This window comes from Pelmatolapia mariae, linkage group LG7 (genome assembly GCF_036321145.2).
Source record: "Pelmatolapia mariae isolate MD_Pm_ZW linkage group LG7, Pm_UMD_F_2, whole genome shotgun sequence".
Taxonomy (NCBI): domain Eukaryota; kingdom Metazoa; phylum Chordata; class Actinopteri; order Cichliformes; family Cichlidae; genus Pelmatolapia; species Pelmatolapia mariae.
Genome location: NC_086233.1, coordinates 27031536 through 27049478, shown reverse-complemented (window position 1 = coordinate 27049478; position 17943 = coordinate 27031536). Strand labels below are relative to the sequence as shown.

At 39.1% G+C, this 17943-nt stretch overlaps 1 protein-coding gene across 15 annotated transcripts in view; it reads left to right on the top strand.

Annotated features, from left to right (window-relative positions):
* The window catches only part of LOC134630913 (RIMS-binding protein 2-like), a 73128-nt gene that overhangs the window by 32056 nt on the left and 23129 nt on the right, over nt 1-17943 (top strand). For 12 of the 15 annotated variants that reach the window (XM_063478698.1, XM_063478704.1, XM_063478703.1 and 9 more), the window contains 7 exons: nt 6072-6161; nt 8640-8762; nt 12771-12875; nt 13754-13804; nt 16070-16093; nt 16492-16690; nt 17667-17824. In XM_063478698.1, coding sequence (XP_063334768.1) covers nt 6072-6161; nt 8640-8762; nt 12771-12875; nt 13754-13804; nt 16070-16093; nt 16492-16690; nt 17667-17824 — 750 coding nt within the window. Of the gene's footprint in view, nt 1-6071; nt 6162-8639; nt 8763-12494; nt 12665-12770; nt 12876-13753; nt 13805-16069; nt 16094-16491; nt 16691-17666; nt 17825-17943 lie in introns of those variants that run through there. The other 3 variants (XM_063478699.1, XM_063478710.1, XM_063478705.1) reach the window with 3 other exon arrangements.

Below are 17943 nucleotides of genomic sequence, written 5' to 3'. Positions count from 1 at the left end.
ACAAGGACGTGTAAGTAAATATACTCCATGTATAGTCCTACAAGTCATCACATTACTCACTTGTTTTTTTTTACTCTTGTTGATTTCATTTTGTGCGCAGGTGTAATAAATGATCGCATATATTACACTGATATGCTACTCTGTCATCTGGTTCCATATCACAGTTGTTTTACAGTGAGATATTAAAGGACTGGTGGCTTGCTTTTGTCTAATGTGGCCCACTGACATACTGTACTTTGAGTGTGATGTAAAATAATTGCAGGCTTTTAGAGGTTTTTAAAGGATGAGTTCAAACTGAAATCTTTCTTCAATTAAGTTCATAAATGTTATTTCAAATTTATAGACATTAAAACCCTTCACATTTTAACCTTAAAGATGTACATAAAAGCAAAACCAGCTGTTCTGTTTTTAAAATTATGATCAATAAAAAAAGTGAAAGGTAACATTTACAGTCTCCAGGTCAGTTTTCAGGGTGTTTGCGCTGGTCTGCATTACTAAAGCTAAGGAGCTGTCCATGGTCCTGACTGCATCAACTATTCAATAGTGGTGAGCTTGATTTTCTTGCAGAAGATGTCAGTGAGGATATAACATTACCAATTTGTCCACTCACTAACCACAAGTACAGAACAATCTCTCTCACACACTCAGTTATTAAGGACAGCTGCATGCATAGATACATTGACTGTAGATGTCCTATTATACCACTCACTCACAACGGCAGTCCAGAGTTTAATGAAGAGATCTGGAGGAAATAATCTGTTTATAATATCTCAAGATTTAAAGAGGACTGAGATAATCTAATGTAGCAAGATATGAATGTTATATATCTTAAACACAGAGGAGAAAATGCCTTTTGGACTGGAAAATGCTGTACAATTTACATTCAAATACGAATGTTTGTCAACAGTGAGGAGAATATAATTTCAGAAACTTAAGCCATGAACTTCTTTTTGCATTTTACTTGTATAAAAAGGTCATGTCTGTAGTAATTACCTATTACGGGCACATCTCTGTTTGTGACTTGCTGCTCACAGTGACGACGGCAGATGTTGTCAGTGTGTCTTTCCGCCCACAGTTAAGTGGAACAAAGTGTTTCCGCCATGACATCTAATTAATGACAATCCTCCTGGGGAAAACAGCACCAATCCTCTACCCACAAGAATCCTATTTAGAGTCAGGAGTAGCCATCCCACAAATCTCTGCAATCATGATTTCATCCCCCATCAATTCTCCATTAGAAATGCATCATCTCCTGGCTTATTTTCTCATGTATTATTTTGCAACATTTAATATTGCTATTAGGATCCAAAATGTGTTTTTCTAAATTCAGCAAATCCAAGATCACATCCATAAAATCCTATATTAGCTTGCAAAGGATATTTGAATGCTGCATTTAATGTCACTTAATTGGTTTTTTAATTAAAAAAACGGAAGAATTTAATCTCTTAAATGTTTTTTTTTAATTATTTGTTATTTCATCAAACACAGCTGAGTGTCCTCTGTGATTGACATAAGGACTTATTTGCCATTTTTCTTTTTCCTATGTAGCCCAGTTTAGATTCAAGTGTGTATGAATCTGAGTAAGTAGATCAAATATAATATAGAGTCAATGACTATTTTATTAGCTGGACCTTGCTGGTTATGGTATACGCTGGTCAAAGAGATGGACGTGCAACAATACTCTGGAGGGCTGTGAACTTTAAACAATGGTCAGTTGGTACTAAGGGGGCCAGAATGTGCCAAGAAACTATCCTTCACACCATAATGCCACCAACAACTGAACTTTTAATACAAAGTTGGATGGATCCATGCTTTCATCTTGTTTACAGTATACCTAATCTGACCCTTGAAATGCTGGAGCAAGAATCGAGACATAACTGACCAGGGAAGGTTTTTCCAATATTCTTTTGTCCAATTTTGGTGAGCCTGTGCCTTTTGTGTTGTAACAAGTGGTTATTTGGGTTACTGTTGCCTTCCATTCAGCTCAAAGCATTCTGGCAAATCTCAGATCGACAAGGTATTTTCACTGGATGTTTTCTCATTTTCGGACCATTCTCTATAAACCCAGAGAGGGTTACCAGTAACTCTGCTAATTCTAAAATGCGTATCATATATGCATATCATCCCATCACCAACGACCGTGCCACAGTCATGGTCACTTCTTCCATCTTTCTTCCCCATTCTGATACTCGATGTTTACATGCCTAAATGCATTGAGTCGCTGCCATTAAATATTTCTGTTAACAAGCAGTTAAACTGGTATAGCTAATATATTATCCTGTGAGTTTGATTACTTCTAAGCCACTCTGCTGTATCCTACATTATTGTGTCAGTAAAATGTGGCAGAACAAAAGAATAAGAAAATAAATATTTTCTTAAAAGGGCATCTTCATGCCTGGATAAAAATATATTTATAGTCTAACTCACACAATAGTGCAATCCATATAAAAAAATAATGTAGCTGCAGCTTGTTTTTTCATGACTTGATGAATCATTGCTTAAAGACACTGTATTTGTCTTATTTGTGGCAGGTGCCAGTTCATTTTTTTGAAATGCTACTATTATGAAGCTCCTAAAGAAAGTGTCAACAAGAAAGTAAGATATGAGCCAGTAATATAGATGCACAGAACATTTTGAGAGTATAGGACCTTGGTGTCTGGTAGCCGTGAGCTAAGGTGGGTTCAGTAGCTAAATTTGTGGTTTTAGGGACAGAATGATAATTATGGTGATGGAAGGGAGAGTCTGTATCAGTGTGTGTGGGTGTTGTGTGGTAGGCAATGAGAAATGACAGTATGGAAAGGAAGAAAGAAAGTTATCAGAGTGAATTAGACATTAGCTGTATTGATGCCTCTCCCTTAAGCCAATCCAGCCTCTCTGCATGCACATATGGAACACAGATTTCAAGATTCACACATGCCTGCTACACTTTCACTTGCTCTGCACAGATGTCAGTGCTGTTAAATCCCTGTTAAATTGCGTTTTTTCTTAAGAGTACACCACATTTCCATATCCTTCATATCGTCAAACCAGATTTCTTTGTTTATTTGTGGATATTGGAGGTTTAAATTGGCACGAAAATGTGTGTCTCCTTTGGCTTCACAGTTTAGCTGTGTGTATACAAGATGTTAGGGAGTGTTAAGCTGAGCTGTGAATGTGTGATTCACTGGAAGTGGGAGGAAGTGGAGAAGCAGACATCATTCCTGAGGCCCATAAAAAGAAGGCTTTAAAAGGTCATTCTCTTTCTTTCTGTGGTTCTTTATTACTCTCTGTCTTTTGTTTCAAACTTTCTTTTCCTTGACGGGAAAGAAGGTTGCGCAAAAGAAAGTTTAGGGTTTCTATTGCTGTCTTCTTTCCAGTTATCTGTACATTCAGTCCATCTCCTCCCCGCCTGTCTTATGGTGTCTGCTACAAGACCATGTCCTGGAGATTTAGTGAAGTGCGTGACTGAGACTGACATCTCCCTGTTTTTCATTTCTGCTTAATTAACAGCAGCATAGAAGGAGGATTTGTAACTGCTGCTGTAGGTGTGGCTCTGTACATTGAAAAACGCTGTAGTCTGCAGGGCTGTGATGTGGCGACATGAGTTACACAATAACAGCAGCAAGTGAACTCACTCACCAGTCTCTGTGTCTTCCTGTCCTTGTCTGTTCTCTATCTCGGTCTTGGTTTGATTGTGTCTCTCTGACATCCCTGGCTGTCACTCTGCCTGCACACAAAGAGATGAATGAATCTGGCTGGCCCCTCACTTTGTCTGTTTTTCTCTCTCCTCCTCTTGTCCAGAGTTTATTGAGTTCCTCGATTTATTGTACTGATAAATTTGATCATAAACCTCTGAGCTCCACAGTCTTTTCTCTTGCAGAAGGTGATACAAAGCTTTGGCCATTTTTTAACTCATGACAGTCAGGTTCACAAGAGCATATTGCGCTGATGTATGGTGTGTCAATATGCTATTACATAGCGCTGTTTAGCATAATACAAAAGAGAATGTAGATAGACTGAGGTTTGTTATACTAAGCTGTTAAAGGGTAACAAACAATCCAAATGAGAAGCACAACAAAGACAAAAAAAATGAGATGGAGAATAAGTCAGTGAAACATACAATAGCACAAAAAATGGTAGACACACACACAATCTGACAAAGGCTGACTCAAACTAAATAGAATACTGTGAAAATGGAGAATAAGTGCAGTAATTCACTGAAAAATGTACAAACGTGCAGTTTGTACAATTCTAACAAGGTGGAAAGTCAATATTTGGTATGAACACCTTTATTCGTCAACACAGCCTAAACTCTCTTAGACAAACTTTCTTGTCATTTCTTTTAGCAGTCTTCAGGAATAGTTTTCCAGGCTTCTTAAAGGACATCCAGAGCTCTTTTTTGGATGTTGGCTGCCTTTTGATTCGTTTTCTGTCAAAATGATCCCACACTGCTTCAGTAATGTTGAGGTCTGGGATCTGGGGAGGCCAATCCATGTCTGATCTGCAATTTTTCTAAGGACACACTCCACAGCACGCTTTGTTACAGCTAGTTTTTAGTGCAAAAATTCTATTTTATGCCTATCAAACTGTGTTATTTTTTTATAGATTCAGCTAAAGATATGCGAACAAATCATGTACGTTTTTGACAGTCTACTAATAATTGGTATCTTGCTTAGAGGTACTTATTCAGTTAGGTTGATTGATTCAAAGGTCATTCAACCTAACTTCAAAGTGGATAAACAAACAAAAAAGAAAACACAGCCAATACCAAAAGGAGAACTGATTCTCAAGACGTCTTTGAAAATGACAAGAAGTTATGGCTCTTTGGAAGCAACATATAAAGAAATTATGTTGTGAAGGGTAGCTCAAGACTTCTGTACAAGGAGGCCAGGTTAAACAGGAACAACTGAAACTAATGAGGAATGACACAATAATAGTAGTAAGTAGTAATATAGTACTTTCAATGCAGGAGAAACAAAGAATAACCCAATATCAGTAAACTTAACATAAACCATTACAAGTGTGGCTCTGCCGTTTTGAATATAAATGTATAGAGGTTGTGTTTCAGTGTATCTGAAATCCAAGTTTACTTTCAAACCTCCCCTGGACAGTAACTGTTGCATTTGGAGACAGTATTTTTTAAAAACAAGTCCTGCTCTTTTTCCCAACTAGACATAACAAGAAAATAAAACCTGTCATTAACTCCTGTTGCTTTTTGTTTGAAGACAAAGAGGAAAGGCCTTGCTGCTATTATAAATTACTTACCCACATTTTAATGCCGGAGTGTTGAGAATGGCAATGAGCAGTATCAGTGAAGTGGTATTACGTGCCAGGATATGAACAGTCGCAGTAAAAATCACCCTTGAATGCGCTGTGGCGTGATAGGAGGAGAGCATTGGCCTAGTTTGAGTCTGGCGTAATTATGTAATGCTTGAGTACCTGCAGCACCAGCGGCATGACAACTTCTGAATGTAGAGGGAGCAGACAGGAACTGCGCATCACTTTTCAATCCTTTTACGTGGTTTGCAAGTTAATCTCGTCTTTAGCTAGGAGGGTTTTACTGACATTGTGCGCACGATTGCTTATTTAGTACTCGACGAACATTCTGGGACTCCCTTGTTACATCTTTTTTCCCCCTATTTCTCCCTCAGATATTTTCTTGCTTCCTGTTGCTCTTTCTCGCAATTCCAATTTTCTTCATTTACCCCCCCACCCACCCCATTTTTCTCTCTTTCTTTCTTCCCATTCGCTCATCTTTTTCAGCTTTCACCCTCCATTCCTAAAGCCACATACCAAATGGAGGGTGACAGTATGCAGCTGTGGGTTTTGTCCTCCAGACGGCATCTTAGAAAAAGATTATCCACACAAATACACACACACACACACACGCGCGCGCGCGCGCGGATGCATACATATGGAGGGCGTGATCAACGCTAACCTAAGTTGCTTAGGTCGCTTCTTTCACTTATATAATAATTTTAAGGTGGAGTTTTGCTGTGTGGCTTGCACTCAGATATAAATTTCTTTGTAAGCAGGAGGATAATGGAACAAGACAACCAACTCTTTCTTTGTTGCTTTCTCTTCCTTCTCAGAAAGCAAAGCTCAATGCTGCCTTGCAGGAGAAAAATCGTTTGAACCTTGAGTTGATCAACCACCATCTGAAGGCATCCAAGTATGACCAGGTGAGAAATTCACACATGTACTGTGCAAGTATGCATTAGAAGTACACACACAGGAAAATGAAAGAAATCGGTGAATGAGCTTGGTATGATCTGTTTTTCTGTATCAACGATGCAGGAAAAGAAACGCACACACAGTGGCTTTGAGAAAAAGGAGCAGTCATATGATGGAACTTATCCATCTTGTCAGATCAATATATCAGATTGATTTCCAAATATTGAGCCACAACTTTTTTTTAATGTTTTGCTTTCAAGGTGCCTCATTTGTTTTTGTCATTTATATAACTGTTCTTGAGCAATAGTTTTTCAGGGTTTCTGAAGGTCTGTTGAAGTTTTTCATTGGACATTGGCTTCTTTTTCACTCATTTTCAGTCCTGTCCTCGTTCATGGCTGTTTTCATTCACTAATTTCTTTAGGTGAATCTACAAAAGAAAATAACAAATATACCAGACAGAAATGGTCTCAGTGGAAGAATGGCTATTAAGACACCATTCTTAAGCAAGGAAAACACAATGGAAGCTCTCTCATAGTTTGGGCCTACAATTCAAAATGTGTCAGATTTTGGTCCAACTTCGAAAGCATTTAATTAGCTACAGCTTAATTTTTCAGCATGACAATGATCCTGAACACACTGTCAATGCATTAAAAGGAAAAAAGTAAAACACCTGAATAGAAAAACACACAATGGAATATTATCAGTCATGGATTGGCCTCCTTGGAGCTGTTATTGAAGCATTGTGGGATCATCTTGACAAAGAACAGAACCAGATGCCATCATTCAAAGAATAGCTTGAAGAAGAAGCCTGGAGAACTATTCCTGAAGACTGCTTGAAGAAATCACTAGAAAGCTCACCTAAGACAGTTTAAGTTGTGCTAAAGAATAAAGACAGTCATACCAACTATTGAATTTAACCTCATTAGAATTGTGCAAACTCTATTTTGCCTTATCTACTGTATTTCCACGTATGTTTGGACGTGTTTAAATTAATTGCTGCACCTAACTCCGATTTTTCTAGCAAAATATACAGAAAAAAGGATTGGCTCAAAACCTGTGACGTGTTGTACATACACACACACACACGCACACTACTGCTACATTTCCCTTTCCTAATATTGTGCTTTTACTAATGCTGGCTCCCTGGTTTCCTGACTTCACATACTGATACATACGCATGCACACAGACCCATAAAGAGAGACAGTGACCGTTTGTGATGGTAGGCGATTAGCTGCTCTGGCGCTAATTGTGACTTTCACAGAGGGGACAGATCTGACATGCGTCCAGGGACTCTGCTCGGAGCTTTTGCTCCAAAGTGTCACAGAAAACGATGCCATCTGTTCACCGACAAGGTGGCCACGGAGATGAAAAGAAAGTGGGGCAAATGTGTGTGCAGTCCTGCTACATATACTGTATAACTGAGTGTGATTGGCTTGTAAGGGCAATTAAGACAAAGGCACAGTGAAAATGTATTTACGTGTGCATAAATAGGTAGTGAATTAATGAAAGGGAGAGAAGAGAACAACAGAAGCTGAGAGTAAGAAATGAAGAGACGGGAAACAAGACAGGGGATGTGATTAGAGAATCAGAGTACATAAATTGCATTTGCTTTGTAGGATCTTTGATAGATTAGAGAGAACTGATCAACTTAACTATTTTATATTTATCACAGAAGCAGTGTTATTTTGATTGCTCAGAGTCGTTAGTGGTAACTTTTCTTTTAGCGACTGAGTTTTTAAGAAATATCAGAAATATAACTCATTAAATCGAAATGTTAAGCAAAGAATGTTTAATAAAAAACAACTTCTTTGCTTGTCTGGTTTAATTAGTAACATCAGCAGTGACACAATTGATCTCTAAATAAAATGATTAGATAAAATAGAAATATTCATCCTTGTTAAGCCGCATGTATCTTTGATGTACTTCTAAATGTTATTTTTGTGAGTAAGCTTATCTATTGTGTCTCTCATCTCATGCTAATTAATGAGATGATAGGTGTGGTTCAGCTCAGTCCTTTGAGGAACCGGCTTAGCTCAAGGCCTCTGACCGATGAAGAGACGAGCGGCAGAAACGCTCAAGTCAGCAACGCTGTCTCATCAACGCTAAATGGAAATGTGCTGATTAATTTCTCTTCAAACTGTGAACTCTCAATCAACCCTCGAGCCACAAAAATGCAGCCTCTATTCATAAATGTGAAAAGTAGGTCTGCTGCAAGAACAAACCTCATAAAAATTGCATGCTTGTTTTGCTCTTTATAAAACAGACTGCATTTTGAGACTCTTCAAGTAAAACGACGACGCAATTAAAGTGTTTTCTTTCTTCGCTTTGTTGTGGTTTTCTCTTTGCCTCTTTTGCTGCTGACCTTTTTTTCTTTTCCACCCACAGTTATTCAAATTCATGTTTTAACAATCCACTTAACCTTCGCTTGTTTCTCATCTGTCCCTTCGTTGTGTCTGTGCTCAATTCATGATTCGAATTCTTGCAGGTGCAATCCGACTATGATCGGCTGAGACAGACTTTTGCTGTAGTGAGTCAGGAGAGAGACGTGGCCCAGGAGCAGAGGAGCCAACTCCAGGAAAAAGTGGATAACCTGGAACACGTTTTAAAGGTGGGACACATTTTTTTTGCCTTAATAATATCAGATTTGAGTTCCTCTGTGCTATTTGACCACACATAAACCCCTGGACTAAAGATTTCACTCATTTCTTGTATAAATTTTATTGTCTTACCTACTTTTCACACAGATTTCAGATTTAATTACCTGTAATTATTATTCAGGTTCTATGCATTTATTTGAGTCTAAATTTAGTTCAACAGACCACTAAACAATCTGTCTGTAAAGTCAACCACACACCTGTTGTACCTATGAGTAGATAAGATGTTATGACCCAAGCCTAAACCACCTTTTCTTGCTTCTTTTTCTCCATTACATCAATTCATCTCACTCCACTTCTCCAGCATTCCCATCTTCACCCTGGTAGTCCATCATGTGTTCACTTCAGTAGTCCTCACACCAGTCATGATAACTGATTTTTCAGGCCCAGTTTTACTGTGACTCTTTCGGAAATATTCCCATTTCTCATGCATTTGTGTCCTCAGAAAACCTGAGAAGGAAACTGAGGCAATACATGAGGTGGAGTGTCACCGGCTTCATGGAAAGGCTGTTTTCTTTATTGTGTTCTGGTCTGCCAATAGTAATCAGACACAGTCTCGCTGCACTGCGAGAGGGACTCTCATTACAAATCCTCGCCTCCCTGCATCTCCTATCGATTGTGTGTCTGTCAGGATATTTGAGAGCGAAATGTACCCGCATGAGAAAAACTGACCAGCTCCCCGATACAGCAGAGAAAGCTTTGTCACTTTCTCATTGTGCATTGATTATGGAGACAAAGAAATAATTTAGAGAAAATTACACAGGATAATGTGGGTGGAGAAAGCAGAGATGGTAGAAACACAATGTGAAAGAACAGAAAAAGACCTGGTTCAAAACTAATGAGATGCAGCACTGTCTGTTTTAGTCATATAATCTGATAACAAAAGTTTTCTTTTTGTTTTTTGTTTTGGTCAAAGTCTGGTATACAAGTTAGAACACAAGGTGGGAGGAAATAATTATTTGAACCCCTGCTGAATTTGTAAGTTTGCTCACTTACAAAGAAATGAAAAGTCTCCAATTTTTATGGTAGTTCAGTGTTAATGCAGGCAGACAGAATATCAACCAATTATCCAGAAAAGAATAGACATTTGATCCTCTTCAACCCAGCCAGAATTCTGGCTCTCACCGATTGGCTGTGTTTGGGTCTGGAGCTCCATGCAAGATCCTGCCTCATGGGGTGAGAATGATCGTGAGAAAGGTGGTGGATCAGACCAAAACTACATGGGAGGCGTTTGTTAATATTCTAAAGGCAGTTGAGACCGCAGTCACCGAGGACACCAATGGTAACACACTTTGGCATAATGGATTAAAGTCTTGAAGCACCTACAAGGTCCCCCTGCTCAAGGCCACATGTACAGGCCTGACTTAAGTTTGCCAGTGAACATCTAAATGATCCAGAGCGGGCTTGGGAGGCAGTGCTGTGGAGAGATGAACCCAAAATCAAGCTCTTTGGCATCAACTTGTTTGCCAAACACAGAGGTGGAAACATATTCTTTTGGGACGTTTTTCTCCAAAGGGTGCAAGACAACTTTACCACATTTAGGGGCCAGTGGATGGGGCCTTGTACCACGAAATCTTGGATGAGAACTTAGACAGCAAGAACACTAAAGATGGGTTGTGGATGGATCTTTCAGCATGGTAGTGACCCAAACCATACCACCAAGGTAACATAGGAGTGGGTAAAGAAGGAAAACTTCAAGGTCATGATCTCTTAGCCCTGCGATGTTTGGAAACCTGGTAACCAGCTACAAGAAATGCTGCTGTGCTTGCCAACAAGGGTTTCTCCACAGAGTACTAAGTCATGTTTTCCTCATTTCATTCAATGTCATGCAAATCAATTTATAATTTTCACATAATTTCTTTTTTCAGTATCTTTGGTTAATATTCTGTGTATCCATTAAAATGGAACTACTATAAAAATTAGAGACTGTTAATTTCTCTGTGAGCAAACATACAGAGGATCAAAAACTGCCGTCTTTAAAGAGAGCAACCAATTTAACTAGGAAACAGATTTTTTTAAAAAAAAGAAAAAAACCCACAATATTGTATTTAGTAGTTTTTTTTTCTTATCTGTGGCCATGGCTCATGTTACACTTACAAAACAGAGTTGAAGATGGTAAGATTTTCATTGGCAGTGATCAGAAGGGACAGGATTAGAAATGAGAACAAACATATACACTAATAATCTGCAGTGACATCAGACCTTTGTTAGACATGTCTGTGTGTCAACAGAGGTAAATCCAGAGTGTAGTCTTAAAAATTGTGAATTATAGTATTATAGTATAGTATATAGTATAGAATTATAGCGTGATTATAGTAATGTGATGGAGAGCTGACCATTATCAGCCCGTGATTTATCTTCCAGTTGGATTTTGGGGACCTCCTGGCTTTTTTTTGGTACACTGTTGACAGATGTTTCTAATTTGCCAGTGTCTTCCTCCTCATTCAGTAGAGACACAACCAGTTTATTGATGTTGACAAGTGAGACTGTCCCGAGGAACAGCCAAAGCATTAGCTCCAAATAAAGTCTGAAACTTCTCAACAGCAAATATCAGGTCAAGCCTGAAGTTTTTGACAATAATTTTAAGTCAGTTCATAAGACATCATGAGTTTTATAGGCAGTCAGTTGCATTTTTTTTCAGGTGCCTGATGTCATGTGCTTTTAATGCCCAGTTAAATAGAGTCTGTTTTGATTCCTGTCTCTAATAAGTCAGCATCTTTCTTTTGCTGTTTCAATCCAGTCTTAGTCAACTTTTCAAGGCCTCGAGTCCACATCAAGCAGTGTAGGCCTTGGATAACTCTGCAGTAGTCCAAGGGTTGGAGCTGTTTGAAATTGTAATAAGTTAACCAAAGCAGATAAAGTGAAGGATCGCAGATCTTTTTAAAATGACAAAACGAGGTGTTTAAATGCAGGCGTGACCATTGGTTCCCATGTGAAAAAGCAAGGGTTAAAAAAGCAGTTTCACTAAGGCTCCAGTGACAGCCTCTCAGCTACCCCGGTCCTCTGCAGCTTAGAGCTTCTCCATGATTATGCAAAGCAGCGACTGGCTGCTCAGGACACCTCGAAGCCACTCCGGGAGGTAAAGAAGATTTTCTTTTTTCAAGGGAGAAAGAACACAGGGAAAAAATATGAATGTCAGAGCTTTCTAAGCTGTCTTTTCTTCTTAAGCTCACAGAGACATCCTATGGCCTTAATTCTGTTTCTGCAAGATGTGGCAGCTGGTTGTGACTTCATGCATAGATACTGTATAGTCATGACTTGGCTAATTTGGCAAAGGGTAGATTTGGATCAGGAGCGACTATGCGTGACAGCTTTGTGTGAGTCAGTGCAGACTATAGAGTATGTTTGGTGCAAGAGATATATATGTTCCAGAAGCCAGTGTTACTTAATGCTCTTCTCTTCACGTACCTTGCCTCTTAAGTGACATCGTATGTGAGAGTGCAAAATCTTTAAACTTTAAACAACCAAGATATAATGTGCTAATTACTAAGCTTAACGGGCTGCTAGTAGGCAGATCTCTAAACTGTCATATAGAAGCAAGCTGTTTTCTTCTACTTCAGCCTTAGATAAACTAGGTGGTAATTGGTATTAATATTTTTATCCAACTCTTGGCAACCTTTCAAATGAATTGCTTGGTTTAATCTTTGAGGATTAGGCAATGCTTCACTTCAATTTGTGGGATTTATTACACTGAAGCTGATGCAACAACACTGTGGCTATTCCTATTTTTCAAGCAGTCCTCATTTTTCCTCAGAAATGGATGCAATGTCGCTAAATCAGGTGGACAGGGCTCAGATTCCTCAAAAGCTCTTGCCAGAGTGGTAGAGAGAATAGATTTACTCGATGACATTGAAATGTGAGAATACTGTTTTCAACGAAAGATTGCAGCTGGGTAATTTATTATTTTTGCAGTAGTGTTAGAAACAATCTCTCCTCCTTCTGCTTCCTCTGTTTCTTCCTAGCATATGCATGAGGCTGTAGAGCTAAAGCAACAGTTGCAGACAGAGCATGAGCAAGCCTTGGTGGCCCTTCACACCAAGCAGAAGGAGATCAATCAATTGCAAAAGGTATGTTTAAAAACCGCTTTAAGTCTATTCTTTTAATACTTTTGGCAGTATCCCTCCTTGGTTATCGACTTTTGTGTAGTGAATTTATGCCAAAGGTCTTTGTTTGGATAATGATGTGTCTTGAGCCACTTTATGCTGAATCACTGCTACTGTATCAGAAAATACAGATACCTCATATAGCCCGCTCCAAAATCAGCAGATGTGATTACAAATGCAGCCATGGTCCCTTTGATCGTGTGATGAAGAACACGGCTAAAAATGTTGCCTTTGTAGTTGCTGATATATTTGTACACATTACAAATATCTTGCAGCATGAAGATCTGACCTGTTGTGGTTGTTTTTTTCTTTTTTGATATTTCGTAAAACAGAATATACATGTGTGCATGTGTTCCTGCTTACTGTTTCCTTCCTATGCTGATGACTGAAATAATATCAAATACCTTCTGGATTAGACCACAAGTCTAACATGATGAAAAGTGTCTCTTTCTCAGAAGTCTATGAGGTTTGTTTGTCTCATTTTGGTCCCATTTTTGCATTGATGTTTGTTTAAAAGAGATTCATTAATGTTCAAAAAGATGCAGATCATTCAAACTGAGACAAATTGATTTGCACAGTCGCTCAAGAGTGGGTTTAATTTCACTGCCTTTAACAGCCAGTACTTGGACACTAACATGTCCTAAAATAAGCCAGTTGCTTTTTATTGGAGCTGTACCATCAGAAGTAGGCATCTCTTCAAGTACCAGCTCTGTTTGATGAACCAGTGAGCATCCGCCAGGGTATTGCGTTGACAGTATGTCAGCTGTGTGCTGTCTATTCTACCTCATGGACTGTGATCACAGTGTCAGCTGTCATTGTGTGTTTCTGTGTGTTCTCTGCAGGCTTGGGTTCAAACTGACCAAGAGCATGAGGAAGCAGTACACCTGTTAGAGGTACAGTAAGCTGAACGAACCCTTATGTTTCCTGGATTGCTGTGTTTCTTAAACATAGTGGAGCTTTCTGTTTTAACCAGGTGAATCAAAACACATCCTTAAGATGGTTCATGTAGTATTGGGTCAGTTTTCCAGATGAAATAAGGGGAAACATGGATAAGTTGGTGATGAAGCTCTCCTTTTTGGAACATATGGAAAAGACTTGAAGCTTGTCTATGTATCAAGTTAGCTGCTGTAAAACATCCTGTCTGACTCTACTAAGGCACCCAGTGCTTTGAACTAGCCTTGAACTTTTAGCTTCAGTTTTAGCTTTATGGTTATTTCCATCTTCTTTTCTGGAGCAGGAAGTGGCCATATTTAAATGAGATAGTGGAGTGTTAAATTATAAACTAATGCCAGTAATCTTGATTGTACATAACATATCTATGGGTGCAGTGTGGAGACTTCTTCGATTGTTTTATAGTATAACAACTGCACAGCAAGCTGTATTATTTGTCTGATATATTAAAAGTACTGTAAGAGGCACAAACACACTACAGAGATGGTCAAAATGTCCAACGCTGGGCTCTAAAAGTGAGAATTTTAGGCTATGTCCACACGTACACGGGTGTTCGCTAAAACTGAGATTTTTCTGAGGTCATTTTGAAAAATATCTCAGTCCAAATGTAAACGCAAAGAGCGATCTACTGTCTGTCAAGAACATGCCAAAGCAAGAGGTGGCGATATAAACCTAACTGGGAGGAAATGTTAGCTAATCAAAAGCCCACAATCTGACATCAAAAAGGAGATGAAAGCGCACACCTTTGATGTTGCAAGACACAATATAGTTTTTCTTGTCCAACATTCAATTGTGTAAATGCAGAAACTTGAGGTTTTTTTTTACTCTTCACCCCAGCAGGAGTTTTTCTTTTTTCTTTCTTTTTAATGTCTGTTTCCAGTGCAGTTCTTAAGATATTTTAGCCTGGGCTAACATCAACCAACACTGCCATCCTCAGAGCCATTCTACATTTGGGGCTAAAATAAAATAAGCGAGGTATATTTGTCAAATGAATGTATTAGTTTAACTGCGTGACTCACACCCACACCATTTTCAGTAATCACCTCACCTCTGCTGAGCCTGAAATTGAACGCACAGACGCAGGAAATTATTTAAATTAAGTAAATTGAAAAGTGACGTTTCTTGGACTAACTAGTGCATTTAAACTGGCAAGACATTAAGAGAGATGTTAAAAAAGGCACCGTCTGCACACGCCTACGTAGGCCTTCAACGACGTCTAATCAGGCTAATTGAAAACAGCTGCGTGGGTGGACAAGCAGGGTTTTAATGTGGAGCCATACGACGCAAACGAAGCATAAGTTTATTCTAAATTTGAACTTATGACACATGGGTACCGTTGGGGTTCTGGACTCTCTTCTAATGAAGTCCCATAAGTAAGTTCCCCCCCGTCTCTCTTCCAGCAAAACACTTATCTGCTTGGCTACACTATTGTGTAGTTTTTTTTTTCCAGTACTCCACACCAGATTGTGACTCATACATCAGACTAATCAGACAATAGCGTATCCTTTGTGCTTGCGGTCACATTTCTGCCTCTGTCTTCTTATTTAGGTTGCTTTTGTTATAGCGCTCCAAACGTTTCTGTAGTTGCGTTGTCACGCGTTGCATTAACGCTACACGTCGCCCCCCCCACCCCTGATGGTAATCGCTGACCCGCTGTTTCATCACAGACTTCTACTCAAAATTATTTTCTCGTCTTACTTTAAATCCTTTTGCTACGAGAATACGTCGCAGACTCCTTTGTGTGCGGTTCATATGAGGTCACGTTATTATCCATCTGGAGCGCTCTAATACGATTTTACTGAGCAAGCAGACTGAGCTTGGCTCAGAAAAAACAGTTTGGTCAGAGAAATTGAAACTCTGTCAAGGAGATCTCTTCCTAGAAATCACTGAATCAGTTGGTCTCTTTCACAGGCGCGTTTCTCTATAGTTATGGGCAAATATGGCCACAGGAGGGAAAGCATAGTTGTGCTGTCTGTAGGTGTGAAATCCCCATATGTTTTCCACTCTGTGTTTTTGTGCTTACGAGTCCATTTCAGTTTGACAAACATATTTGTCTTATTTTTTTGTCGACTCATAAATACATTTGTGTTCTCATTGTTTTTTTTTTTTTCCCCTTTCATTTGCTTTTATTAATGATTGGTTCTTTCTGCATTTTTTTCCCCCTTTCTTTACTTACTACTTCTGATTTCCACATTTTGTCTGAACAGAACAATAAGGACAGAATGTTTCAGGTATTTATTTTCATCCCTGATTAGTTAGTTACATCACCCTTCCTTTCCTCTTCGAATTTTCCTTTAATTGCAAACCTGTGAAACCAAAATTACATTCTGTATCACCAAAAGTGATTATATGTATATTCACGTTTTCCCCTCTAGGCCTTCCTCTGATAGCATGTCTATGATATAACTTCATGCAGTGCTCAGGCTTGGTTATCACGATTTAACCATATCAGTAAATGACTCTACACTTCCACGTGTTTAGATTAGATTGCTAGAGATTCAAAATTATATACTGCCAAAGCCCTGAAGAATAATCACCTTTCACCTCCCATTCTTTTTTTTTTTTTCTTCCTTTTTTTTTTTCTCTCAGTCTTCACAATCCTTTCTGCTCTTTTTCTTAACTGCCAAAGGTCAAGGTTCGTGACCTGGAGCAGGAATGCCGGTCACACAGTGAACACTTTCACCAGCTGTCCAAAGAGCTGCTGAATTTCCACCTGCAGTCGGAACCTGTGAATATCCTTAAAAGTAATACCACCTCTGCATCCCAGATCCCGCCCTCACCACAGAAGAAACTCTCGCAGGTCAGATTTGAAGCCCAACCAGAGACAGGTGAGTCTCACCTCACAGCCAGCTTTGTATGAAACACATTGAGCCATAAAGGGAGTTATGAGGCTGGGGGACGGGGATATATCAAAACAAATCAAAAGTCTTAAAGTCAGTCCCTGATTTTTATTTATTTATTTTTCTCTGATTACTACTTTCCTCAGTTTTAGCTGAGCGGTTTTATGTATTTACTTGAGTGTGAGTGTGGTTCTGTGAGTATTAATGTAACTGTGTAATATAAAGTGGTGATATTAAACTGTAGACTAGCAGGGTTAAATATTAGTGGGGTCTAACTATTCTAAAAACATATGTGCTCTCCAGATAAAAGCATCTAAAAAATTATTAGTGCTTAAAAGGGTTATGATCAGATAAAATGATAATCAGTGATCTAATCCCCAGACAGCTCACATTACAGCTGGACCCACTCACTGCAAACCAGAGGTGGATACCATTAATGGAGACGGTGCTTATTCATGATCAATATCTGTCCTTGATCACAAGCCTGATGTACGACACGAATGTAATTTAACACATTAGTATTCTAACAACACATAGTGCAACCTGCAGATACAGCAAATAGAGCCGTATCAGTGATGTAGATTTATACAGTCTGGCACAAACCAAAGGTCTTTGAAGTGCTGAAAATCCTGTTTTATCTGTCTCTTCACTTCGGGCAGAATTCACTGATGTTTTTGTGCTAATGCATAATATTACATACAAACCACAAGAACGCAGTGATGCACTTGATCTGTGTTGTTTACGTATTGTTAATTTCTTCAGGGAATTCCGTTTTGTATTTTCTGCATTTTTTTTAAGTCTGTTTTGCCAATAGGATGGGCTGATAGGGGTGGAGTGGCCTTCCAAATGAAGGGTGTTAGTCGTACCCGCAGGAGATCAATGGTTTTGCTCCAAAGAGCGCGAAATGGTTGTGGAAGGAAAAGGCAGTTACTCTTTATTTGCTATGGAAATCAATGTCTCCCAGGTGATGAGAGTGCGGCAGACACGCCGCTGCTGATATCCCAGTTCTTGCCCTGCTCACCGCAGACTGGAGACAGAGAACCACCAGAACTGCTGTCTGTCAAATCCAGCACCGTGACAACGGACCACCCCATCCACCCCCGACAGTTTCCCTCATCAGAGGTGGGTCTGTGTGATGCCACATCCATGAATAATGCATGCATAACCTATTATGTTAATTGTTTTTAAATAATTAACTTACATATTCATATCTTGAAAAGGAATGGTTCAAGAGTTGCTGC